The sequence below is a fragment of the Heteronotia binoei genome, chromosome 14, assembly GCF_032191835.1.
Source record: "Heteronotia binoei isolate CCM8104 ecotype False Entrance Well chromosome 14, APGP_CSIRO_Hbin_v1, whole genome shotgun sequence".
Taxonomy (NCBI): Eukaryota; Metazoa; Chordata; class Lepidosauria; order Squamata; family Gekkonidae; genus Heteronotia; species Heteronotia binoei.
In genome coordinates, this window is record NC_083236.1 from 30108836 (window position 1) to 30135290 (window position 26455).

General features: G+C 46.2%; 1 protein-coding gene across 2 annotated transcripts in view; it reads right to left on the reverse strand.

Annotated features, from left to right (window-relative positions):
- Positions 1-26455, reverse strand: part of PDPR (pyruvate dehydrogenase phosphatase regulatory subunit) — a 36722-nt gene that overhangs the window by 8000 nt on the left and 2267 nt on the right. For both annotated transcript variants that reach the window (XM_060253622.1, XM_060253621.1), the window contains exons 2-16: positions 25833-26121; positions 19352-19485; positions 18086-18167; positions 17831-17994; positions 16610-16731; positions 15418-15535; positions 14662-14811; positions 13323-13515; positions 11435-11559; positions 10928-11083; positions 7379-7512; positions 5691-5839; positions 4344-4456; positions 1805-1899; positions 360-449 (exon numbers count right to left, since the gene is read on the reverse strand). In XM_060253622.1, the coding sequence (XP_060109605.1) occupies positions 360-449; positions 1805-1899; positions 4344-4456; positions 5691-5839; positions 7379-7512; positions 10928-11083; positions 11435-11559; positions 13323-13515; positions 14662-14811; positions 15418-15535; positions 16610-16731; positions 17831-17994; positions 18086-18167; positions 19352-19485; positions 25833-26059 (2052 nt within the window). In that variant the 5' untranslated portion in view covers positions 26060-26121. The remainder of the gene's footprint in view (positions 1-359; positions 450-1804; positions 1900-4343; positions 4457-5690; positions 5840-7378; positions 7513-10927; positions 11084-11434; positions 11560-13322; positions 13516-14661; positions 14812-15417; positions 15536-16609; positions 16732-17830; positions 17995-18085; positions 18168-19351; positions 19486-25832; positions 26122-26455) is intronic.

The window sequence follows — 26455 nt, forward strand, 5'->3', positions numbered from 1 at the left end:
TTCTATCCACCTGAAAAAAATAATGTGCAGATATCATTGTTGCTACTTTGTGGCCCTCACTGAAGTCCCTAGTGCAAAGATTTTGGGTTAGATCCAGCCAGTTTTTCTGCCGAAAAGACAACATGGGCCTCCTTTGATCACCAAAAAATTTATGCTTGGGATCAAAGGACCAACATGGGCAAAAACCACTTATCGTTACGGTTATAATACAAAGAGTAATTGGGTAACACTGAAGCAAAATGCTGTTGGATCCACCCTGTTGGACCATGCTATAACACCTTTCTGGAAAAGCAAAGAGTCTTTTAAAATGACTATCCAAAAGCCCTGCAAAGCAGTCAAAGACTACAAATGCCTCTCACCTCAATGGGGATGTAGAGCATGAATCCCGGCTCTCCAGTGTGCGTCATGCTCATGACGCGAATGCCATTGGCGTAACCCACACTCATCTCCTGCGGGATAGAAACAGAAAGCATTCAGGCTGGCAGAGCTGCTTGTACAATCCAGAATGAGATGCAAGAGAAGGAGAAGAGGATCAACAGCATGTTAATAGGCATCAATTCAGGTCTTGCAAGAGGTTATACTCAACTAACTCTGAACAGCATTTCTGCAAGAGAACAGCTGTGGCAGATATCCCAGTAAGGATGAGAAGAGTCCCTCAAGCTCTCCTCTCTCATGAGTCCACAGTTCCCTTCCAGCTCAGCTTCTGCCTTGTAGAACCTTAAGGATTAACCCAAGTGCATACAGGCCACATACCCTTTGGTTAGATGTGTTGTGAGACAAAAGAACATTCAGGTTCATGCAAGCTTGCGCCACAAGACGACTGCCAGTCTTTAAAAGTGTCACAAGACTCTTGCTCCTGCTGCAAAGGGCCACCTTAAGTTGGGCCCAGCAACTGCCAGGAAAGCTAAGGTCCCCAATGCCTAGTGGGCTAGCAACAACCACAGCAAATGAGTCAAGGAGGATTTTTCTCCAAAGGCTCCCCCTTGTTTGAATTGCTGTGGCACCAGAGAGAGGAATCACTAGAAGCCAGGCTGGTCTGGAATGCCTGCTTTGCCCAAGGGAGCCTTCTGTGCCCAGGGGACGAACACAACAGTTCTTCTGTTTGCAGATAGAAGGGTAGTGTATTTCGGAATGGGGAGGCATGCTAAGGGTACATCCCGGAGAAAAGAAATAAACTCTCTGGTTTTATATGCCCACAAGAAGGCCTCGAGAGATTCCAAACCGCTCATATTTCCTGCTCCACACACAGGCATCCCTTGTGGCTCAGGCAGTTTACGTTAGATAACTCCAGCCAGCAGGGGTACTTAACTGACTGATGAGCATGCCAGGAAGGTCTGCCAACCAGCTTTAGGGAAGGGATGCTACTGTTTGTGTTGGAAAGAAGTTTCACATTTGGAAAGGCAAAACAAGATGCCACACTGTGCTACTAAGCTAGCACAGCACAGAGGGCGAGCACTGAACAAGGGACGCTCCATTTCAAATCTCACCTCTGTCTCTTTCAACCCCGTAATGTTTTCTCCTCCCACATCTGCTTGAGAACTCAGCAGCCTACCACAGGCAATGAATGCCGGTGATGTGATCCTTGCGAAGACCCCCCCTCCCCCAGTCACCTTCTAAGGAACCCCGACATGAAAACCACTGTGTTAAAGAAACATGATTTCAATACAGTACACGATCGTGACCAAAGTTATTATGGAAACATTAGGTATGGCTCTCTTGCCTCCGGTCAGAAAAGCCAACCAAACTGCTGGCTCCTTCTCCCCCACTGGCTCATTTTAATAAATGTACCAAAAAGATAACATACTTTGCAAAAGAGGGAGGGGAAATGCTCCGGAGTCATTGGTGCATAGGAGAGTTCTGAGAGGACATCTACGGCACGTGGGCCAATCAGATTCAGAGCTGGGGAGAGAAAGAACACAAGACGTTATCACTTATTGAGTGTGGTCTGAAGCAGAGTCACATGCTTCCAAGTCCCCTGAAGCCACTGAGCTTAGGTGTAAACCTCTGCTTAGGAACACCTGGATAGCACCCTGCAAAATGAAAAAGGAGGACCCACAAAGGCGTCTCCTGGAGAAAGGGAGACAGTAAAACAAACAAGTTTTTCTTTCTCCCCTTGCCTCGCTTCAGAGTGCTGCAACCGGTAGAGGCAACTGGCTAAGAACCACCGATACGGAATCCTTGGAGGCAAGGGAAGACCCACAAAACAGGAAAGGGATGCCAAGAGGCATCATGAAATCCTGGAGTAAAACACGGGGAAAGTATGGTGAAAACCTTTCTGAGGTTGCCAGGAGTCCCTAAGGATTTGTACTTGGCCTGTCCAAGGTTGGGTTGGGTTATCTGCTGAGATTCACAGTGTAAAGTAAGGCAGATTTTTGTCCAAAGGTGAACCTCGGCTTGCTGAAGAGAGGAAGTTCTGGTACGTCCCCAAGAGGGTATTGCGCTCCCCTGAAAACAACCTCCTGGTGATCCCTGGCCCCGAAGATACCCAGCTGCCCTTGACCAGATCCAAGGCTTTTTCAGCCCTGGCTCCAACCTGATGGAACTCTCGGCCAAATACCACCAGGGCCCTGCAAGACTGAATGCAACTCTGTGGGGTCTGCAAGGCAGAGATGTTCTACCACGCTTTTGGTAGAGGACAGCAATAATTTCCATCATGGCTGGCTCCCCCCTTGCTTTCTTCCATCTTTTCGCTTTGGCCTCCTACTCATTCTGCCCGCGAGACGGCAGCACGGTCCAGAGCAGGTTGAAGTTTAAATTAAGAATGCCATCTGAGATTATTCATAATGTAAGGAGGATTATTTTAATAACTGGTTTAATAACTTTTCAATGGTACAATGCTGATGCTTTTAATTCGTCGTACATCGCCCAATGTATTCAGGGATGGGTGATTCACACGTTCCCCAGAGAGTACTAAGATCGGGCTCGCAAAATCTGCTAGTAATCCCCGGGCCAAAGGAGGCCCGTCTGAAATCCACCAAGAATCGGGCCTTCTCGGTAACAGCGCCTTACTGGTGGAACCAGCTGCCGGAAGAGGTAAGGGCCCTGCGGGACCTAGGGCAGTTCCGCAGGGCCTGCAAGACAGTCCTCTTCCGGCTGGCCTACAACAACTAACTGACACTGAGAATCTTTGGATGGAGCTAGAATGCATTTGATAGACCGCTGCTTTTTTATGTTTTACGTTTTACTAAATTATTGTTTTAACTGTTGTCATTTAACTGTTTTTAAGCCAAATCTATGTAAATTTTATATGTTGTAAGCCGCCCTGAGCCACCTCGGTGGGAAGGGCGGGATATAAATCGAAATATAAATAAATAAATAAATTCATAAACCTAAAATATAAATAAACAAACAATGTGTTGGACCTGACGCAACCCCCCTGCCACAAGGTGTTCTCCCCTCTTCCAGTCATCCTGTTGAGACATACTGAACCATCTCCAACAATACACCAGAAGAATGGCTGCTGAGGGGAAAGGGGAGATGAGGAATACACCCCCCCCCTTTGATGCCATCCTTACAAATACATCACAGGCAGGAAGGGGGCGGAGTTCACACAGGACTGCCACTTTCAGTAGCTCCCTTATGTCAAAGGAAACATGTTGTTCTGCCCTTAGATACTGAAAGCAAGACTTCCATCTTGGAAGCAGACCGGAATCACTCGCTCTATAAGTAACACTCTGCTTTGTCATGAAAGCCAAGGGCCCCTGGGCGCATTGCATGGTGACAGCCTTGCATTTGCCACCAAATGTACACTAACAAGGGAGCCACATGTCCAATATCTGTGTTTGTACAGTTAAAAAATACTGTGTGCGAAGAGGTCCTGAGACCCTGAACCTTCTCACATCCCTGAAGCTGGAAAATTCAATTCTCACTTGCTCACTCTCAGCCTGGCTGGGCTGCCCGAGACGGGAGGAGGTGGCCTGCCTGCTGCTAGGCAAAAAGGAGTCCCAGGCAGGCTGCTCTCTTAGTCCAAATGAGATGTGATGCGGGAGATCTGCAATTATCGACTCCAGGGGTTTCCTGGTTTGTTTTACTCATTGGCAGCTCTGGGAGACTGCTCTGGACAAGCACCAGAGGTCAGGGGCAGACAGTCGTTTAACTCTTTCCCCTGATGCCATTTTCCTGATGCAAATCTGTTCCTTTGAAGACAAAGGCGGCTTGCAGAGGGAAAAGAGGAAAGGGTTGATTTACCCCAGCACAGTTTCTGTTGCATGCCAATGATGCCCCCGCTGAGTTTTTGGGTGCCCATTTGCTTCTTCCTCATGGCATCTCTTGCACAAAGCAAACAGCAAATGATTCCTTCCCTACGCACAGTTCCAAGTCATAATGTTCCTCCTTGGACTTACCTGTGTACTTCCAGGTTACATCTTCCAAGAGGAGGTTGCTGTCCTCAGGCATGTGTTTCTTCAGCCAGGCCCAGCAATGTATTTGCTGGTCAGTGGGGGAGATCATGAAAAAGCTGGGACATGAATTAAATAGGAAGCCATTAAGTACAAGGAAGAAGCAACCCCGAGAGCACGATCTGCCCTGGGGAGCTGCTAGAGCTGTTTCCAGATTAATGGAGCCCATCTTGGACTCCAGGCACTGAACTCTGAAGTGGTAAAGGGGGAAAAGCTCAGCTGGAACATACAAGAGAAAGGCCATGGGAAAAGGGGGGGGGGGCGGGGGAAGTATGCTGGCAAGCAGGGCACTGCATGGAAAGCTACCCTCCACAGAATGTGCAGTGCCTACTCTGATATTACAGAAGGCGGAGCAAGTGAACATTGTTGAGAGGAGTAGGGAGAGAGAGAAGAAACAGAAGAGGGGAGAGGAAGGAGAAGCTGAAAAGTGATTGGGAGAGGAGGAGAGGAAAGAATGCAAGAACATGGGCAGGCAATAGAAGCAAAAAAGGAAAGTGGGGGTGGAGAAGAACAAGATTAAAAGTTCCTCCCAGGCTGTTAAAGAGACTGGTCCCAGCAAGAAACAGCTAACAGGGACTGTGGTTTGGCTCATTTGGTAGATAGGTTTATGCATTCCAATGGCTATCTATTAATCGGTTGGGTTACCTGCTGAGATTCACAGTATAAAGTAGCATTGTTCAGAACCTCATGAGATGCCAGACTGATTGACAATTGGTGTCTCTAAGACACTGAAGGTTGCATGCCTGCAGAGCCAGTTAGCAGTTACAAGCTGGTCTCTGGAATAGGCTGAAAAGACCTTTTGATTGATTCAGCTGCTGTGCCCCACTCTCCCCAGGGCTTCCAGTGCTTTAGGCTCCTGGTAATTCCACCCCACCCCCACAAGCCTCAACTCCTTCCCCTACCTGCCCTCCAAACTCCCCAGTATGATTTTCATTACATACCTGACAAAATGGGCTATAAACCACAAAAGCTCATCGTGAAATAAAAATTAATGTTCAAGGCGACGTTAGTCTTTTGTTTTATTCTGCTACAACAAACACGTCTGCACCAGCTCTTTTCTGAGGCTCCAAGTAAGTTGCAGCACTAAATTTTTGGTGAGCCACCCACTATCTCCTCCAAAGTGACAGCCAAACAAGTGACACATCCACTGTGAACTAGCATGTTAGGTGTCACCTATGGGTTTCCGCAGGAAACTCGTCTGAATTATTTTTAAGCATAACCAAAACTTTATGATGGTGAAGACGTTTCCCACCCCCTCAATGCACAACCACAGTGATGAAAGCACAGCCCTACCTGCGTTTGTTCAGGCGAACGATGCTGCAGTCATTCTCGTACCCTCCATTGTGATTGAGCATCCCTGTGTGCACAATGTGTCCAACAGGTACATCCAGATCATTGGAGAAGAGATATTGCAGAACCTCCAGGGCCTGGTCCCCTGTAGACTACACCAATGGGAAGGGGGTGTTGGACACATCAGCAGGCACCATCATCTGGAACAACTCAACTCTTGACACAGCAAGCAGCCTGCACTACTAATAGGACTTTATATGAGTCTTTTCGGGGGAGTGGGGGGGCAGAGAAAGCTGGTTTCTGATTCACAAACAAGGCTGCAATCAAACCTTCAAGGTTAGTGTTGTCTGCTCAGACTGGCAGTGGCACTTCAGGGTCTCAGGAAAAGGTCCTTCAACATCATCCAATTCCAGCTCCCTGTTAACTGGAGTTGCTGGGGATTGAACCTGGGACCTTCTGCATGCAAAGCAGAGGCTCTTCCATTCAGCCACAGCCCCTCCCCTAATTATTCAGATTATGTCAGGGAACCAAGCCCCACAGGCCCAGCCTCCATCTCAGGGCAACTAGCTGCCTGGCTTGTTTTCTCTGAGCTACAGCTTAGTGGAAGGGAGGGAAATAGCTGTTCTGCCGCTTCAGCACAGGGGTTACTTGAAGGACGGCACTTCTGAAAGCGAATTTCTTCAAGATGGGATCACACAACACCCCCCCTTACCACTGAATCAATCAGGCCTCAAGAAGGAGCGTGCTTCTAAATTTGTATGCCAATATCTGAAATCTATTGAATCTATTCTTTTGACTTTTCTTCAGATGCTTTCCCACAAATCCCGTGCAGCTTGTTTTAGAGTCACTTCAAGTTTCCAGTCCCTATGGTGCTGAAGTGTGTGTAGGCCATCCACGTCCATCTCCACAACTAGGCCTCTGCTGCAACAGCAGAACAACCCACCCCCGGGTCTTTGTGGTGATGAAACTTTTAAACCAGGTTGTGACAATTTGGGCATCTGCCGTTGCAAGCACTTATTCCAAGGATCTCCGCTGCTTGGAGACACCAGCATGAGCTGCACAAACCAAGAAGCTTCAGAGTAGAAAAAAAAATGCTTCCCAACAGCCAAGCTCTCAAATTCCATCTGCTAAACCTAAGGAGTTCAGGCTGGCATGTATAATTCTTCCTAATTTACGCATTTTAGGAAATTTCTACAATGCCTCTCCAGAGGACTGATGGCTCACAGAATAAAATTTAAAGCCAAGAAAGCTATTTTATTTCCACCACAACTTGGTGAACTTCATGGCTGAGTAGGGATTTGAACCCAGGTCTCCCCAGTCCTCCTGTGATGCTTTAACCACTACACCACAATGGTTGTGTTACAACCTGGAGACAGAGCCATGGAGGAGCACATCTTGTGTAACCATCGCCCATGGTGTCAGCACTATCCACCCACAAGCAAAGACCATCTTATTTTTCAAGTTTTTTTCTCTACTGCTAAACAGGAGCATCTTTACTGGTGGTTTTGTATTTTTCCCAGTCTCTCTTTTTAACCACAGCCTATTGCCTCAGGCTGTTTTTGCAAAGGCAACCTGGATGTTCTAATCAGGCTATCGACTTTTGACACACAGGAAGCTGAAGTGGCCAGTGCCAGAGCAACAGCACTGACCATGCACACGCACGCACAACCCCCACCCCCACCTGCACTTACGCTGATTTCAAACTTGGTGAATGAGGACATATCAATGACGCACACTGCCTCCTTGCAGCACTTGACTTCTGCCCCCACAATGTCAAACCAGTCTGGCTTGTAGAATGTCTTGCTCTGATCCAGAGCGAGCAAATCTAAAGAAGAGAAAATGCTGTTAACTTAGTCATTTAGGACAACATAGGAACAAAACAAAAAAAGTGGCATAGTTGTGACAAATATCCTTCGAGTAGTCATCCATGCGGTCACATATATGGATTCTGGGCTGGTGCAGTTGAGTACAGACAGCAACTACCAGGATGTTCCCCGATGCTGTTTTAACATCGACATGCGCCCCCTTGCCCAGCTGGTACGGCGCTTCAGGCTAGGACAGGGATGGCCAAACTTGCATAATGTAAGAGCCACATAGAATAAATGTCAGATGTTTTGAGAGCAGGAAGGAAGGAAGGCAAATAGATGGAGGGAGGGAGAGGTAGAAAGTAACTAACTTTAAATGCATAAATGCTTAAGAGAGGTGATTTAAAAAGAGAAATGCCTTCTCCAAGTCGGCTTCAAGTGTTTTTGCCTGCCAACAATTTTAATATACCAACCTGATATTATTTCCTCTCTTCCCAGCCTTTCTGTATATAATAAAACCTATTATTTGTTTTGAACTTTATAACACTATCTGTGCCATCATTTATTTCTGACAAGGTTAATTTTGGTTCTCCTGAGGTACTGGGTAAAGGTGTGACAGGATTCAAAATGGTCCCCTTTTTGCCCCCTGACCATGGCTCTCACATTTATTGGTGGCAGTGCCATGATTTGAAAATACCCACAAAAAGGTAATTCCTCTCATAAAATAAAATGAGAAATATATATTTTTGTACTTCAGAACTATTTTTATAAAAATTTTCTTGTCAGAAATGGGACCACTTCAGAAGGTGGGAAAAGCTAAGGGAGATGACCAGCCAGAGGAAGCTGCTGCTGTGGAGGACCCCAGTTAGGAATTAGAAAGAATGAAATTACAAATAGAGGTGGCTAGAATTGAAGCTGAAAAAGCTAAAAGATTAGAGTTGGCAAAATAGAAGCAGAGAAAGAAAAAGAAACAAAAAATAGGTGGCTGAAAGGGCAGAAAGATTAGAAAGAGAAAAGACAGAAAGGGAACACCAGTTACAAATAGCCAAAATGCAGGCAGAACAGGAGGAAAGAGAAAGACAAAGGACAGGAAAGAGTTGTATTAACTTAAAATTAGAAATCCAAGTGAGGGCGGAGTTCCCCAGTCCTCACAGAGATAGACCTCCTGTTGAGCAAAAGAAGTTCCCCAAATACAATAAAGGGTAGAAGCATTCCTCTTTGGTTTTGAGAGGACATGCCATGATTAACATTGCTGACGGGGACAGGATGCTGTATTTACACCCTCAGATCTGTGACGGGTTAAGTGAGATCTACTCAAATTATGACCTGTTTAAAGAAAGAGTCAGGGTCAGGTATGGGTTTACTGCAGAACACAGCAGGAAAACCTTTAGAGAAATCAAAAGAAAATCTGGGGTGTCAGAGCCTTCAATAGGCAGACTGAAGGGAGCAAAGTCACCACATTTGAGGAGGTGAAACACAATATTGGACTGGTACAGTTTTATAACCTGATTCCCCCACAGTTTAAATGGGTCATGAGGGACAAGAAACGTAAGACTGGAAGAGTGGATGGCAGCCACCATCCTAGATGAAATAGGGGGAGACTTGGGAAAGTCTATGTGGGTGGCACCTGTAAAGAAACCCAGAGTGTGGGCTCCCTCAGAAAGATCTGTGCCTGACAACAACAATCCTACCAGGCAGGCCAGTCCTCCGCAAATTAGAAAAGGGACAGTAACGTGTTACCACTGTCTTGAGGGGGGACATGTGAAGAAGTTTTGTCCCAAGTTGAATGAATGAATATTTATTTACAGTCACAGGCCATCATTTACAAGCCACAGTCTATTAACCATAATGCATCCTTATTACTGTCCCAAGTTAGAGAGAGGAAAGATCCCATCAACACCAAACACTGTCAAAGTTGTGAAGTGCCAGTGCAGAAGCTGAAGTCCCTACACCCACAGAAAACACACAGCAAGACAAACCAGCAGGTGTTTTGCAGATATGGATGGTGCAGGAGGATTTGTGTCGGGAATACATGGAGGCTGTGACTGTGACTGACACACAAGTGGAGGCTTACAGAGACACTAGTGCACAAGTTTCTTTAATAAGGCCAAATTTAGTGCAAAAAAAAATCAGTACTTGCCTGGGCAGACATATACCCTGAAAGGCATACATGGACCTGCTTTTGAGATGGTTGGGTCCCTATAACATACAAAAACTTCCATGGCAAATGGAAATTGGGAGTCTTAAAGGACATTGACATTCCAATTTTATTAGGGAATGACCCGCCATCCCAGACAAAAAGCCTAGGGGAAGCCACAGTAAATGCAATTACTAGAAGCCTAGCAGCTAAGCAGCAAGCACTAACTGAATGGACACCAGACTACGCAGCCTCTGACAGTGAAGAGACAGAGACATTGTTACACAGTGTGCCTGCAGCAGAGTTCCTAGCTGAACAGAGACAAGACTCCTGTTTGCAAGAACTTTTGAAAACCTGTGGCAACAAACATGTGACCATGAATGTGTATCACCCACAAGCCAGTGGTCCACTTGACACCCTAAGAGAGGCATGGTTGGGGTGAGAAAGTGTCCAGAATGCTGATGTCATCACTTACCAGCAGGAGTTCCAAAACTGTCTGCGAGAGATGAGAGAGGAAGCTTCAGACAACAGGAGTAGAGCACAGCAACACCAGGAGATGTGGTATGATTCCAAGGCCAGGGACAAAGAGTTTAAGCCTGGGGCTCATGTATTAGTGCTTAAACCCAGGAGAAAGAATAAACTGGAACTAGCCCAGGAAGGACCTTATACCATCGCCCATAAGGTCACTAATGTGAACTATTTGGTAGCCATAAATAGGGACATGGATCAATGTAAAATGTACCATGTTAATATGCTGGATCTATAGGATCAAACTGAGCCAACTTTAGGGGAAACAAGGACAGCTCTCAAAGTAGAGCCCTACATCTGGAAATGTGGTTCTTCCAAGACACTGTCTCAGTCCCACAAGAACATGGCTCTGTTTTATGGCTTTCCTCGCAGCACAAAAAAAGGCAAAGGTTGGGGCTGTCAGAGGCCGTTAACTTTCAACTGCTGCTGTGAATCTCATGTAAAACCAAGGAGAGAGAAGGGGGCAAGATGAGAAAAGGGATGAAAAATGAGGACTAAGTAGGAATAATTCTTAAAACTAAAGCAGAGAAAAAACTAAAGACAGAAAGGAAGAGCTGCTTACTGTGTGGCAGGGAGAAGATAAAGGAGCAGGAATTTGCTTGCCTTTCCCCTGAAAGCACACTGAGGGATAGCACTATTTCTCAGGTCAGAGACTTCAGCTCCCCATCCTCCTGCTAGAGCTTCAGAACTTTCCAGATTTGTTCTATGCGCTGGTGCAGAACCCCATCAGTGGGACTGCACAGAGCCTATGAAAACAGGACTGCTCTCACCTTTCCCAGGTGGCACAAAGTACTTGGCCCTCTCAAACCCATGCTTCTCCATCCACCGAGCTCCTTGTGCATCCAGCCGGTCATAGAGGGGTGATGTACGAAGCTGCCTGCCAGTCTGGAAATCCCAGCGTGGAACTTTCAGGTCATAGATCAGGGCTAAAAGGGTGACAGAACCACAGACTCAAGATGACATTTGTCTTACTTCCTTCCCTTGGAGTCCTAATGTGCTCCTCCATCAACTGTATCCCATCACTGCCCAAATGCTCTCTTCTGGGACAGGCCAGTCCTACAGAGGATACAGCAACCAGCTGCTACCCATGAAGAAGTCAACTAGTCTTGTAATTTTTCTATACCCAATCTTGTCAACTGAGAAGCCTCAACTTTCAAAGCTTGGACACACCCAGGATAACATGAGACTTTCCCAGTTCCTCCACCACATGATACACTGAAAGAATAAAATTGGGGCCCTGCAGACCACTGAAAGTACAAGACAAGGAGGCAACTTACGCATTACTTCCATGACACGGTGGCGAAGAAAGGTGCGGCTGCTCTGCAAGGTACCAAAGCGTTTCAGGTCCAGGGGCCAGACGTTGTCAGAAGGGTAGCCATTCACCATCCATTCAGCAAGGTACCTGTCCAGAGAGGAAGGCAAAAGGCATTGGGATATTAGATGGTGCAGAAGGGGCCAAGCTTGCAGGACAGTTCACAGCCCGACAACATAAGTGAAGCATGACTCAGAAAGGTATGTCAAAAATATTTTTTGTTACTCCTAGAGACAACAAAGGCTCCTAGAGACCGTCACAGTGCAGCCCATTTATTACACAATGGCTCAACATGCCAAAAACAGTTGTCTGCAAAGATTCCTTCTGCAAAATAAGAGCAAACGTCCCAGCTGCCATGCCCTTTTGGGACAAGCACACCCTGTCCCCACACCCTTCGGGGACTGCACCAGGCAGAGCCAGTTTGGTGTAGTGGTTAAGTGTGTGGACTCTTATCTGGGAGAACCGGGTTTGATTCCCCACTCCTCCACTTGCACCTGCTGGAATGGCCTTGGGTCAGCCATAGCTCTGGCAGAGGTTGTCCTTGAAAGGGCAGCTGCTGTGAGAGCCCTCTCCAGTCCCACCCACCTCACAGGGTGTCTGTTGTGGGGGAGGAAGGTAAAGGAGATTGTGAGCCGCTCTGAGACTCTTCGGAGTGGAGGGCGGGATATAAATCCAATATCTTCTTCTTCTTCTTCCCAAGTCCACTGGCTTCAGTGGACTTCAAAGGGTGTGACTTTCAGGCTCCATGGTTTGTTGCCAACCCCACAACAGAAATCCATTATCCTCACCAAGCAAAGACTGAATAGGCTTTGAAGCAAGTTAGCCAAAACAGCAGATGGGATTGTGCATAGGCTCTTAAAAAAAAAATCTGCATCAAGAAAAGCTGAATTCCAAGACATCTCTGTTAGGTCAAATTGCATTATTCAACACTTTTGCTCACCATTCTGCAAATTTCTGTTTTGCATCATGCATTCTTACTTTCACTGGTTGCATTCTGAACACTGAAGCCCTGCCTCTAACTCCTCCAGGATTCCAGCAGACACTTTCAACATATTTCCAGAGCCCTGGTGGCTAAAAAGCTGCTGTTTCCTCAAAATAAAAGCTGAAATTAACAGGAAGCTCAATTCCGCACGGCTCTTCCTCTCCTATGGCATCACAGCATGCCTGCAAAGCCCTGACTGCAGGGCGAAGGCCAGTCCTGCCTATATTGTCAAACATCCAAGGCCGCAAAAATATGACCTTCTAGCCAACTGTTGGTATGACTGAGAAAAGACGAGAGAAAAGACAAAGTAGAGCATGCTGCCGCTACCCATCCTGCTCATCTGGAAAGTGATACGGAAGGCAGAATGGACCAAAATCATCCAGAGTGGAAAATTCAGACCCCACCATGTGCCTTCCTCCACCGCCCTGCTGCTGCTCCATGGAGGAAAGGTGAGTCAGGGGAGGTGCTGCTTCCAATGGAGAAACAGCAGGGTGGGATGGAGGAAGGGGCTACAGTACTTCTTCCTGGTCCTATCCCTATATATATTTTTGCAAAGATTCCTTTCACAAAATAAGAGCAAATTTCCCAGCTGCCACGCTCTTTCGTGATGAGAGCCAACTCCCTACCACCCCAGTCCACAGTGGGTGTTAGGAGAGGGAGGGGCTGAAAAAGCCATGGGAAAGATTCAGCCCCTTTCTCCTGTCTGCTACTTCTCTACTGGAAATTGCACTGCCCAGCCCCCTTTTGTTTCGGACAAGTGGTGATCAGGCATGGTGAAGTATACAGGTCCACCCCAAGACACCATGGATGTTAAGAGTCCCATTATCCTTCCCTCTCCCTCCATGCAGAGTGTTGCAGGTGAGCCACTTACTTGCCTGCCCCCCCACCGAAAGACGTGCCAGCGGAGTTCATCCCAGCCAGGACAAAGTAGCCCTGCACATTCGGACACTCTCCCATGATGCATCGCATGTCTGGAGTGAAGGATTCAGGGCAATTCACCAGCTGGACGATCTCCAGGTTTTCCAATCCTGGCATCCTCCGAAGAAGGGCACTCAGCAAGGGCTCTGTTTTCCAAGATAAGACAAGTCAAGACAAAGCATCCAAAATCCTGAAAAGAAAAACACCTTTTCTAGAAGTTTTTAGCCTGTTTATTGGGACAGATAACAAAGAGTCCGCATGGTGTAATGGTTAAGGACTGATAGACTAGGATTTGGGAGGCCCGGATTCAAATCCCCACTGTAACAAGGAAGCTCACGCTGTGTGACCTTGGGCTAGTCAGACTCTCTCAGCCTAACCTTCCTCACAGTGTTGTTGTGAGGATAAAATGAAGGAAAGAAGACAACTGCAGATTTATACCCTGCCCTTCTCTCTGAATCAGTCTCAGAGTGGCTTACAATCTCCGGAGAGCCCGTTTGGTGTAGTGGTTAAGTGTGTGGACTCTTATCTGGGAGAACCGGGTTTGATTCCCCACTCCTCCACTTGCACCTGCTAGCATGGCCTTGGGTCAGCCATAGCCCTGGCAGAGGTTGTCCTTGAAAGGGCAGCTGCTGTAAGAGCCCTCTCCAGCCCCACCCACCTCACAGGGTGTCTGTTGTGGGGGAGGAAGGTAAAGGAGATTGTGAGCCGCTCTGAGACTCTTTGGAGTGGAGGGCGGGATATAAATCCAATATCTTCATCTTCTCCTTTATCTTCCACCCCCACAACAGACACCCTGTGAGGTGAGTGGGGCTGAGAGAGCTCTCACAGAAACTGCCCTGTCAAGGACAACTCCTATGAGAGCTATGGCTGATCCAAGGCCATTCCAGCAGGTGCAAGTGGAGGAGTGGGGAATCAAACCCAGTTCTCCCAGATAAGAGTCCGCACACTTAACCGCTACACCAAGCTGACTCTCCAGTGGAATGAAATGGAATGATGTAACAAAAAAAAAATGCTGTAACAACAACAACAACAAGGAGAATTATATAAGTCTGCTGGAGTCTCCGCTGAGAAAAAATTCTGGGTATAAGTAAATAGAGAACGCATGAATGCCAAAACATATGTTTGCCCCTTTTTGTCTACCTGGCTTTTAAAACCTCCATGTCCTGAACCACATCCCTGGAGTGCTCATACCTCTGGTTATTCTATATGGCACTGCAATGCTGGGGCGATGTGAGATGCCACAGTGCTAAACATGGGTGGGACATGGATGTGGAAAGGGCAGAGAACATTACCAAAATGGTCCCAGTCCTCTTGTAAATTCTGAATCTCAAGCTGGTTCCGGCCCTCCGTGAAGATAGGCTTTGGGTTCTTCTCAAAGCCCCCCGAAAGGATGCCCCCTTGCCAACTGCGAATGTAAATCCTCCCATCGGGGTCCACAGTAACTATGGAGAAAAGGGGAAAGGCACAGCTGTCAGAACACATGCAGGAGAGGTTTAGAAAGAAAGAGCTCTAAAAGAAATGGGGCCATGAGCCCAGCTGGCTCTTGACTGCTTTGATACAACAGGCTCGGCTGTGTATTCGGCACAGTGGCATCTGCTTGCACAATGTAATTCCCTTTCATTGGACACAGAGGCAGGGCCCTTTGCAAGGGATGCTTCTGCTCAGAGCACTTGGGAATCCGAATGGGCCATCAGCTGGCCCTGATGCTTCTTATACTCTGCTGCTCGTCCTGCAGCCACCCACTAGTCCGCTGCTTACAGAAACTGCTTGAGAACCTCCACATTCAAACCTGCATGAGTCTGATCAAGTGCGGGGCAAAACCTGGAGGATCAATTGTCCAGAGACAGAAAACAGTGTGTTGTCTAGGGAAGGGCAGCAGTGTCCAACAAAGCTCCAGAGACAAGGCAATCCTACTTGTGGAGAACTGCATTCCACTGAAACAGAATCCCAAGGCCAAAGTGTCCTTTATACTGCATCAAAGATATGCTCAGAGTGCCTGCAAGGAAGCTAAGAGGAGCTCCCCAAGCAGAAAAAAGAAGGGACCTTACTTGGCATATTGCTTTCCAAGGGCGACTTCAAGGGACGTGTCAGGACGTAGAAGTGCTCGCAGGCATGCAGCGGGATGCTGACCGGCTCCTCGTTGGAAAGACCCAGCTCATAAGCCCACTGAAAACAAGGTAGGCAAGTCAGCATCAACATGGGCAGCAGGTTTCCCTCCCCTGCCCCAAGAGTAGCTCATTGCAACATCTCAAGAACTGCCTCAGCAAGCCTCAGAAGTGCCCCTGACTGGGGCTTAGAATCCTATGACAATGAACCAGATATGCTCCCAGAAAGGCAGACGAGAGCTGCTAAGGAGTCCCTAGACAGCAGCGAACTGAGACTATTTAGTGCCCTGTGGCTCTTTTTCTTCATATCAGCAAAGAAAAATGAAATTACAGCAACAAAAAAAGGCACATTTAATACATATCCTACAGGGGTCTGCTGCTCTGGCACTGAATCTTAAGTACAACCTAAAATACAGTCCAGGCAGTGGAGACTAGCAGGAAGCAGAAGCAGCAGCAGCAGCACTGTAGAGTAAGTCAAGTGCCTTCCCTTCCCTGCCACTTTGCACAGCATGCAGTTTGCTCTGATCCTACACTCACCCTGGCCAGGCATATGACCCCAAAGCAACCCCCTGGGCTGGACTGCAACAAAAAGTTTCTCTTTCTCTAAACTTAAACCAATCCCAAGATATTCCCTGTATAGCAACAGAAGAGACTCCCCTGTATGTGAGTATCTGAGCGCTTACCTACACCTCCAGTGTCTCATTTGCAAACAAAGACTCTAGGGTCAATTTATCCAAAATGAGAACAGAGCAGGGAGTAGGAAATTAACTCTTTCCTCCCTTCTGCCATTTTCTTGACTTTCTTTTTTTTAAAGGCAGTATTTACTGCTTTTACTCCTGTCGGAGAAAACATCCAGGAGCTCTTATTTTCTTCCCCCAGTGGCAGTAAGTGCAACTCAAGGGTGGTTTATGCTCCAGAGAGAAAATGACCGGGGAAGAAAGGTTACTCTCTCCCCACACACTGTTCTCTTCCTTGATAAGGCTGAAGAACCCCAAAACTTTTTTTTATAGTTGTAAGGTTCCCTAGAATTTTTGAAGGAGAAACGTCTCAGGGAAAACCAAGATAATAAACAACTATCAGTGATCCAGCAAACCCTTTGGCAACAGTGGCCTCACCAATACAATTAGCCCCTCACCTGTCCAGCACAGTTAACAAAATACTGACACTCAATTGATCCTCTGTCAGTCTCAACTCCAGCCACACAGCCCTTCTGGCTGACAATGTGGATGACACTTGTCCGCTCATGGATCTGGGCACCTGCGTAGAGAAAGTGGAGGAAGAAATCAGAAGGGCATGCGGGTCACATCGCCCCTTCCAAACAAATGCTGCTTGCAGAGAAACCCTGGTGCTGGAGCACAAATTAACAGGTCTGAATGAAGGCACAGTACTCCCTGACAAGCTAGGAGCTTAGATGACTGATTACAGTGTCCTACTAGCAATCTGCTCACGAGGAGACAATTCAGAGCAGGTATGAAGGGAAGTAGAACACGGTGCACAGTTCGGCCACCAGGCACCTACTGAAATTCGTGAAAATACTAAACTTTGTGGGCCTTGGTTCAAATTGTCAATTCTTCAGCAAGAGTTCACACCTGGGGAGAGGCTGCAGCACAGTGACGAAGCCCATGGCAGAAAGCTTGATGGCAATTCCTGGCATCTCCAGTTAACCAGACCTCAGATAGGTGGGGCCAGGGGCAAAGTTCCTGGAAAGCTGCTGCCAAGCTGAACATATGAATGCTGAGCCAGACAAACCAGCAGTCTGACTCAGTACAAGGCTTCCTTATATGGTCAAGGATCACTGATTAGTTATGCCTCGACTGCTAAGAGATAGGGAGTATTGGTGTACATTCCAAGCTGACATCATGATGTCATCCGCCAAGTGACTTTCCCAATAATGTTGACTGTTGCAAATATTAATTGTACTGTATAGTGCGAAGGACTGTTTTAAAACAGAGAATGCCCAGAGGAATCGTCCCACAAGCCATTACAAGTTTGCTAAAAGAATCTGCTGGAAGAGCAATGCAAACACAGATACCTAAATCATCTCAACTTTTGTTGTTGTTCAGTCGCACAGTCGAGTCTGACTCTTTGCCACCCCATGGACCAAGTCAGACCAGGCTGCCCTGTCTTTCACCATCCTCCGAAGTCTGCTCAAATTCGTGTTAGTTGCATCAGCTTCTCAACTTTACAGCTAACCAATACTGAAAGCCTTACTTCCCTGGGAGTGTAATGCAAATATTTTAATTGCTTTGATATTGGGATTCAGGAATATCTGAAAACATTGATATTTTTCAGATCCAATCTGAAAAAGTCAATTTTAGGGGGTTGTGCACCCCTACTGCTGTATGAAAAGCCATACCATTCACAGAAGCAGCGTGTGCCAAAGCCAGGCTCACATCGGCAGACGATACAACAGCATCCTCTGGAACATGCATGGCCCCCACCAGGTCATGGATGTTGATGAGGGGGTGGAGCTGCGCCACTTTCCTTGGTGGAATGACCTCACAGGGGATCCCCATGACCCTACCACAGAACAGAGAGAGAAGGCTGGTCACTGGCTGCTTCGGAATGCCTGAGGCATGAGGAGCACTCTGCCTCCCTCCCCTGCACATACTTGAGCCGTGAGGCAATGCGCTTGAGAGAGATCAGCCGGTCCTGCGTCTGAGCCAGTGAGACAGAGCCGGTCTTCACATAGCCTAGAAGAAGAAACGATCAACAGATGAGAGTCCTGCATTTTTTAGGAAAATGTTTTACTTCCAGTGGCTTTAAATTGTGGTTTGGTACTTCTAGAGAGAAGAAGAGAACCAGAAGGTTCAAGTGCATGGAGGCCCAGGAAAGCACAGACTCAAACCTCTGCTCGGTTGTAAAGCTCACTGGAGTGACTCAGGGCTATGGCACCACCCTCTCAGTCTTACCTACCTCATGAGATTATGAGAAGAATGGAGTAGGGAAAAGACTCTGTATGCTACCCTAAGCTCCTTTGGGGAAGAGCAGTAAACAGTAAAAAAAAAACTTTAAGAGCTTGCAAGAAGTAAAACTACCTCTTCACATTGGTCATTGGAAATGTGCAAAAAAATCAACTTGACCCATTTCCCTTCCCTTGATGGATCTTGCCCTGTAGACCCTCTTGAGGGCAGTGAAATAACTGACCATCATCAAGCATGGCACTGCAATCACAAACGCAAGTGGAGACAAAGGGAACAGAATTCACCATCCTGTTACTTTTTTTTGTATTTGTGTGTGCGCACCTGGAGGTCATGGCGACTTCTGATGACTGACCCCCACTGGGTGCCTGGAGGATATTCAGAGAGGTGGCTGAATAAAGCTTGCCTCTGTCCTCTCAACTACTGCTATTCCAAGGAGGTCTCCCATCAAGTACTTGCCAAAGCCAACCTCGCTTAACTTCCAAGAGCTGATAAGACTGGGCCGTCCAGGGCAGGGCAGCACCCTGTGACTCTTGACTGGGTCAGGCATGGGGGGCTAAACAAGCTTATATTCCTTACACCTGAGGCAATAGACTTAGAAATATGCAGAAAACGCTCAGTGAGATTGAAAACTGAAAATATCCTACTAGCCCAGTTTGTTCAAGTTACAAGGCTAGACTGTGCTTTCAGAAAAATTAAAATTTGGCACTCAGGGAATCCAAACTGTGTCAAGAAAAGCTAGATTCTGCACCCTGTGTAAACTGGAGGTATTTCTACAATTTCTCTTATTTTACATAGCACATTTTGGGTTTGGTGGTCCTAAGGGAGGTGTGACAAACCGTGAAGGACACTGGAGATCACACTCCCCTCCCCGCCCCCCCGACATTAATTAGCCACCTTACTGAGATCTCAGGAGAAACCACCTATGCATTTCAAGAAAAACTCTCCTCATTTACCAGTTTTTATCCCTGTCTCTTGCTCGAGCTGTTGGTAGAGCTTGTTTGAGTAGTCGGCCATCTTCAGCTCAATGGGCAGGTGCCGCGCGGTGCTCACAATCCCTGCACAGAATCTGGTTGAGCCAGCAGCCAGTCTGAAAAGGAGAACCCAGAAAGAACTCTGCAGAAGCTCTAAATAAAAGTCCTAACAATTTGCTTAGCCCTTTTCATTTGCAACATACTTATCTCTTTAACCAAAGCCACTGTTCCTGTTTTAATGAGAAAACCAGGAAGACAAACACCAACTTGACTCTGGCAAAGATACGGTTAAAACGCTATTACTGACTGTCTCATTTGCTGTCTAGTAAGGCAGATGCCAGACCCACAACACAAGAAGAAACTTATGGCCAAGAGCTCCAGTGGAATTCAGTCTTTAGTCTATTCATTTGGAACTACACTGTTCAGCTAGGTAGAGTCCAGGCCGTACAAACAGACCCCTGTGAGAACCTGCACATATTCCAAGTGCTATATAAGAGAGGGGTGAATTAAATGGTGCAGAGTCTTGAACATCTAAGTTGTTTGCTTCCATTTTTTTAAAAGAGGACTCCTAGCTCTTAAATATGTAGAGAAACATTTCATAATATCAGGGCCCAAGAAACAGCAGTGTGAAGAAAGGCTTCCAAGAGTTGGACAAGGCATTCCATTGCATTTCTGTATTGCAGTTTCCTGCCCACCCTAGGACTTCCTTTGGTGCATAGAATGTGCACCTTTCCATGCCCATAGCAACATCCAGTGGGGAGAACAAGAAAGACATTCCAAAGAAAGGAAATTCCTGTTCCCCCAGGATAACCCTGTGCGCCCTTCACATGCAGACAGCATGGCCCACCCACTGGGCCTTATCAAGGACCAGAGAGCAGAGCAAGCCAAGGCACACTAGAGGCCAGGAGTGGATGGGTCAGACACACCAGTACTCTGGATCACTACTTTCCTGTCTTCTATTTCCTGGAGACAGGATCTGGGACTTAGATTTGCATTAAGTGCCAAGGGCTAGAAAAGATAACACATCATCTGAAAAAGGTCAATCGGAACCAATTTATTAACATTTACATTCATTAAGGCAACATGGTTTATCGGTGGTTCATTATCCAGCCTCTCCCTCCACCCATCCGCTGCTTTCCTGCGTTTCTTCTTTACTTGGATGGCAACCCTCAGAGCAGTGACTTCATTTCAAAATTCTTCGCAAATACTTTGATCTATGAGCTACACAAACAAACAGCAACAACTCAGATCTGCATTCCCACCATCAGGAACTGTGCTTTTTGCCCCTCCTTGGGTCTGTTCCTCACATATGGTAAAAACCAAAGCTTGGGGAGGGGGGGGAATTAAACAGCAGTCCTGAAGTGGCACCTTTAAAAACTAACAAAAATAATTCCAGGATAAGTTTTTGTAAGTCAGAGCTCACTCCAGCAGAGGCAATTTCAAGGATGATGCATGCTGAGAAAAGTTTTTAAAGTATTTAGGGTGCCACTGAACACCCACGTACATTTCCTGCAACAGGCTAAAAAGACTACCCCTCTGGAGCTTAAGTCAGAAGAAATTTAACATGTGTAATGTGTGCAGGTGGCTGTTAGTTGTACCCGACACAGGATTTGTGAAGCAACACAGATGCCAAACACCCACAACCTCTGCTAAGCTCTTGTTGTGGCAAGGAATATTTTTAGCCACCTGCTGACAAGAAGCCCGCTCTCCCCTCCTTCCTGGAAGCCTTAAGGAGACAGAGAGGCTCAGACACATGGAGGATTTTCCACCTCCGAGGAATATCACAGCAGCAATTGCAAACTGAAGGGCAAGCACTTGTCCTTGCACTCCGCTTGCAGGCAACATTGATCCACAGACACCTAAGAAATGAGAAAGCAACCAGCTGGATCTGCATCCTTTACAGTCCTGAAGGCTTGTACAGACCACAGTACGATGTCCCCAAGCATCAATTAAGGCATGCTGCAAAGTTGTTCTTTGCTAAACAGGAAACGCTCTTGTTCAAGAATGATCTCCAGCATTGAGCACGCCTTTATATGCTCCAAGGCAGATGGAAAAGTGGAGGAAGAGGGGAAATCCAGCAGCCATTATTTTATTATTTTTAAACAATATATATCATGTTTTTCTGCTTTTAAGAAGCCTTCCAGGCAACCTGAAAACAACCAAAATGACTAGGAGTTTAGTGCTGATTCGTGTCCTTTTCTTAGGGGCTTCCTTACAGATCCCTGGTCTACTAAAAAGCAGTCCTATCTACTCTAGCAGCAGCTGTCCAGGATCTCAGATAAAGGGCTTTCTCATTACCTCCTTCCTGATCCTTTTAACTAAACCATTGTTCAGACCACTACACAAAATCACTCAATGCACTAAAGATGTATTAAAGCAGAACAGTTTATGTCCATCTCATGTCCAAACTCGTATCATATGGTTTGTAGTCCAAAACCAATATGCAACATACAATATTCACATATGCCCGACGTAGAAAGGTGTGACAAAGAAATCATTCATATATTAGAAGAGTCCCAAAGTACTAATCCCTAAATACACAAGTCTCACTCCTGCTGCAATAATTTCCTCTTCAGTCAGGATGTTATTTCTTAAGTTCCTTAAGGAGTGGATCGGTGATCATATAATGAAGGAGTTTTCAAAAGCCAGAGAAAGATGCTTCTAAGTGGGACCCAATCTCAACAATATTTCAGACAGACAATAGTTCATGCCATAAGATGGGATTAATAGGAAGACCTATTGATCCCATCTTATGGCATGAACTATTTTGTGTAGTGGTCTGAATAGCAGTTTTGGTTTCCCACTTGATTTTTATGCTGTACTCCCATTTTTACCTTATTTATTGATCCTTTTAACTGGCAATGCCAGGGACTGATCTGGCACCTCCTGCAAGAAAAGCAGGGGCTCTAATACTAAGCCCTAAATGAAGCTGCCATACTGAGTCAGACCACTGGTCTATCCCTCCGTCTGGCGGGAGCCCTCCAGGCTCCCAAGTGGAGGTGTTTCCCATCACCTGCTACCTGATTCTTGTAACTGGAGATGCCAAGGATTGAAGCTGGGACCTGCATTTAAAAAAAAGATGCTTTGTCATTGAGCTACACTTGCACAGGAACAGTTCTGGTCTCCAGTTCTGCTTTGCTCTGTTTACTCTATGTAGATCCACCCATATTATGACGTCGGATAGAATCTCTCTTTAGCTAGTTGGCTACTCACCTACTCCTCTCCCTCTTGGTTTGCTCACATAGTGCCAAGGAGTTACTTGCCCCGCACCTCAAGAGTCCCAGGCACCTCAGAGTATACTATATACACTGACTGAAGGAGCAGTTCAGCCAGGTGAAAAGTGGCTTACTAACTGATTTAGAACTTCTGTTTGGAGCAGTGAATGTGATCCACAAGAACTCTTTCACCTCTTTCACCAAGGACAACGCTGTTCCTTCTTGAACTCTGGCAAGTGAAAGAATATCAGAGGGATGGGGAAAGGACCCCAACTCAAATGACCATCAGGAGCTACCCAAAGAAGGACTGGATTTCGTTTACTTGAAACACAGAACCTTCTGCTGACCTTCCTTCTACACATTTCCATAGAAATGCTATGGAACTATGAAGTTGTTCCCTTCCATCACTGCCTTCCTTCACAGGGTGAAGACCTGCCCTGAGGGCAGGTGATCTTTACTCTTACATGGAGTAAAAATAGTCCTCTCTGGTTTTAAGCAAAAAGTGCCCCCAATTTTGAGTCATTAAAAAGTTTCACATGTTAATCAACCCCAGTCACAGCTGCTGTACCTTTAAGAGTCCCACAGAAACTGGGGGGCAGAATTCTGCAGTTGGGCAAGCTACTGCCATGGTAGCATTATGTCCCAGCAACCATAAGAAGACAACAAGGGCAAAAATGCTATGATTGGGGAAGGGGGCTGGATTTCAGCAGCTGATTTTTTTTAACTGCAAGCTTCTGACCAACAACTAGGACTGCTTGCCCAGTTCACTTCCTTTATAAATTCTCCCTCTTTGTGGCCAAATATAAACATGGCAGTTACCTTACTTGCAGCCTGAACTCACTCAGCATTAAGCATGGTTTTGGCACACTGACATCTACAGCTCCAACTTGGCACAGAACTGCAATCTTAGGTGCTAATAAGATAAACGCATAAAAAAACCAAACACTTGTAAAACATGTGGACAATGTTAAATCAAGGACCATGCAGAAGATAAAAGTAGTGCCCTAAGCTTATTTCCATCCCCCGACTTCAGTGAAATAATGAATAAATAAACCTATGGTAGTGTGTGTCGCACAGCCATGAGATCCTAAGACTGTCTGGGCAGCCAGAAGCTCTAGCTCAGGGGTGTCAAATTCATTTGTTATGAGACCGGATCTGACATAAATGAAACTTCGTCAGGACAGGTCATGTGTGTCATAAAATGTAGTGCCAGGTGGCAGATATATAAATTTTATAAAGGACACAGACAAATGCAATTAAAGATTTTTTAAAAAAAATAAAACATGCTTAAAACATTAGTATTGTTGGTCTTAATGGTGCTTTCTTTGTATCTCTCCCTTGAGATCCAGGGAACTGGGCAAAGGAAACTCTGATTCTTTCCTTCCTTCCCTTGGGGACCAGGAGGGGGAGGATCCTCAACAATAGAAGGAAGAGAGGCTTGGCTCAGTAACTCTGCTGTGTGACTGAGCAAGCCTGGCAAAGCAAGCTGTCGTGCAGAAGGAAGCGAGAGACGGAGAAGGAAGCAGATGAAAGCCAGTTCCTTGGGGGTCTGACAGAAGCCCTCTGGGGGCCTGATTTGGGCCCCAGGGCTGCATGTTTGACACCCCTGTTCTAGCTCCTTTAGTGTTATGCACAACTAGGTGGCAAGCTAGACTTGTCTTTAAGGCAAGAGATGTTTCAGAGGTGATTTGCCACTGCCGACTACTGCATCATGCCCTGGTATTCCTTGGAGGTTGCCCATCCAAATACTAGCCAGGTCAGCCCTGCTTAACTTCCAAGAACTGATGAGATCAGGCTAACCTGGGCTATCCAGGTCAGGGTGGATTTAATGGCAAATGCTTCTTAATAACTTTAGAATCATAGAGTTGGAAGGTACCTCCAGGGTCATCTAGTCCAACCCCCTGCACAATGCAGGAAACTCACAAACCCCTCCCCCCTAAATTCACAGGATCTTCATTGCTGTCAGATGGCCATCTAGCTTCTGTTTAAAAACCTCCAAGGAAAGAGAACCCACCACCTCCCGAGGAAGCCTGCTCCACTGAGGAATCGCTGTAACGGTCAGGAAGTTCTTCCTAATGTTGAGCTGGGAACTCTTCTGATTTAATTTCAACCCACTGGTTCTGGTCCTACCTTCCGAGGCCACAGAAAACAATTCCACACCATCCTCTAGATGGTGATCATATCACCTCTCAGCCGCCTCCTCTCCAGGCTAAACATCCCCAGCTCCTTCAACCTTTCCTCATAGGACTTGGTCTTCAGACTCTTCACCATCTTCGTCGCCCTCCTTTGGACCCGTTCCAGCTTGTCTATATCCTTTAATCTGATTAAAGCCCCTTGACTAAAAGTCTTGAGCAATCAAAGGCCTATGTTCAGTAGCATCATCTGGACGCATCACTAAACCACTGGAAAAATAGCCACGCCCACCTTGCTGTAGCAGAATTCCGTAGGTAGCCGCAGGATCAAAAAGATTGGGGGCCTCTACTGTAAGTACTACATGACACTATCTCCAAGAGGTTATCAGTAACAACCACCACTATTAATATTTATTAAACTTTTTACAACTAGAGACTGTTTAAACAAATGTTAAGCAGACAAAGTTTAAACCCTCAATCTTACGGTATAAGTCAAGACAGATGATGAAAGCTAGGGACAGAAGCTTCCGAAATGAAAGTCCAGCTCAAAAGGAGAAAGAAGTTAACTGAAAAAGTACAAGAGACAACAAACATTTTGACCATTTAGAGATGAAATGGTATGAATACTAGAAGGGAATTCCAGCTGAAAGTTATTGCTAAGGTTATCACAATGGAAAATGGAGAAGGGATTGAAGAATTGCTGCCTGCAGAACAGTTCAACATCAGGGTAAAATATCCTAGGCTTGTTTTAATGTGCTGTGCATGGGAAACAATAAAACGGGAAGTATTTAAATATGTGGGGCTCGCTTATGTCCTGAACAGGATAGTTGCACAGAAGGTTACTCTGCAACCTTGCTGAAGGTGTATCACCTTGAGTTCCACAATGGAAGAAAAATGGAAAATTAATGTAAATAAATAAATATGCAATCAGCTCTCTGTTAAGGCTCTAAACTGTCAGCTTGCCAACAGCTGTGGTATACACCCACTTCAATCCCCAATCTGATCACTAACTACATCTTCTACAACAAAAAAGTGTTATCAAAGTTACACAGCTCCACCTACTGTGACAGAAACCTTATTTTGGGTTTGGCAAAGAAAGAAAAGGTTTGTTTTTACCTGCCCTGCTCCAGCAAAACAATGTCCTTCCATCCTAGTTTGGAGAGGTGATATGCCACTGACGTGCCCATGATTCCACCCCCACAGATGACCACCTGTGCATGACTCGGAAGAGGCACTAGGTGAGGTTCTGCTCCACTTGTACTGCTGCGTCGGGAACCGGGTACAATCCTCCATCCTGGGCTGCCTCTTTGCCACCGAACATCAGCCAACAGTCGAAGGAACATCGCAATGCCAGTCAGTCACCAATCCCCAGTGCCCCGCAGATAATTTCCCACTGTTGTTTTTGCTGGAAAACAAAAGAGGCCTCCTCATCACATACCATCAATCATTGGAAATATATTTTGATTTATTTATAAAATTTCTATCCTGCCTTTCTGCTTTCATGAGGGCCACCAAGGCAACTCACAATTTAAAACATACATAATAATAATCACATTTAAAAACTTAAAATCAACCCCCCCAACACACACCACTAAAACAAATTAGAGTTAAAATACGTGCAAAGATGTAAAAACAGCAATTAAAACCTTGGTCAAGAAGGAGATCACTGAGGCATTGCCAAATGAAACAAAAATGTTTTCACCTGCTAGCAGAAGATGGCGCCAGAAAGCAACAAATCA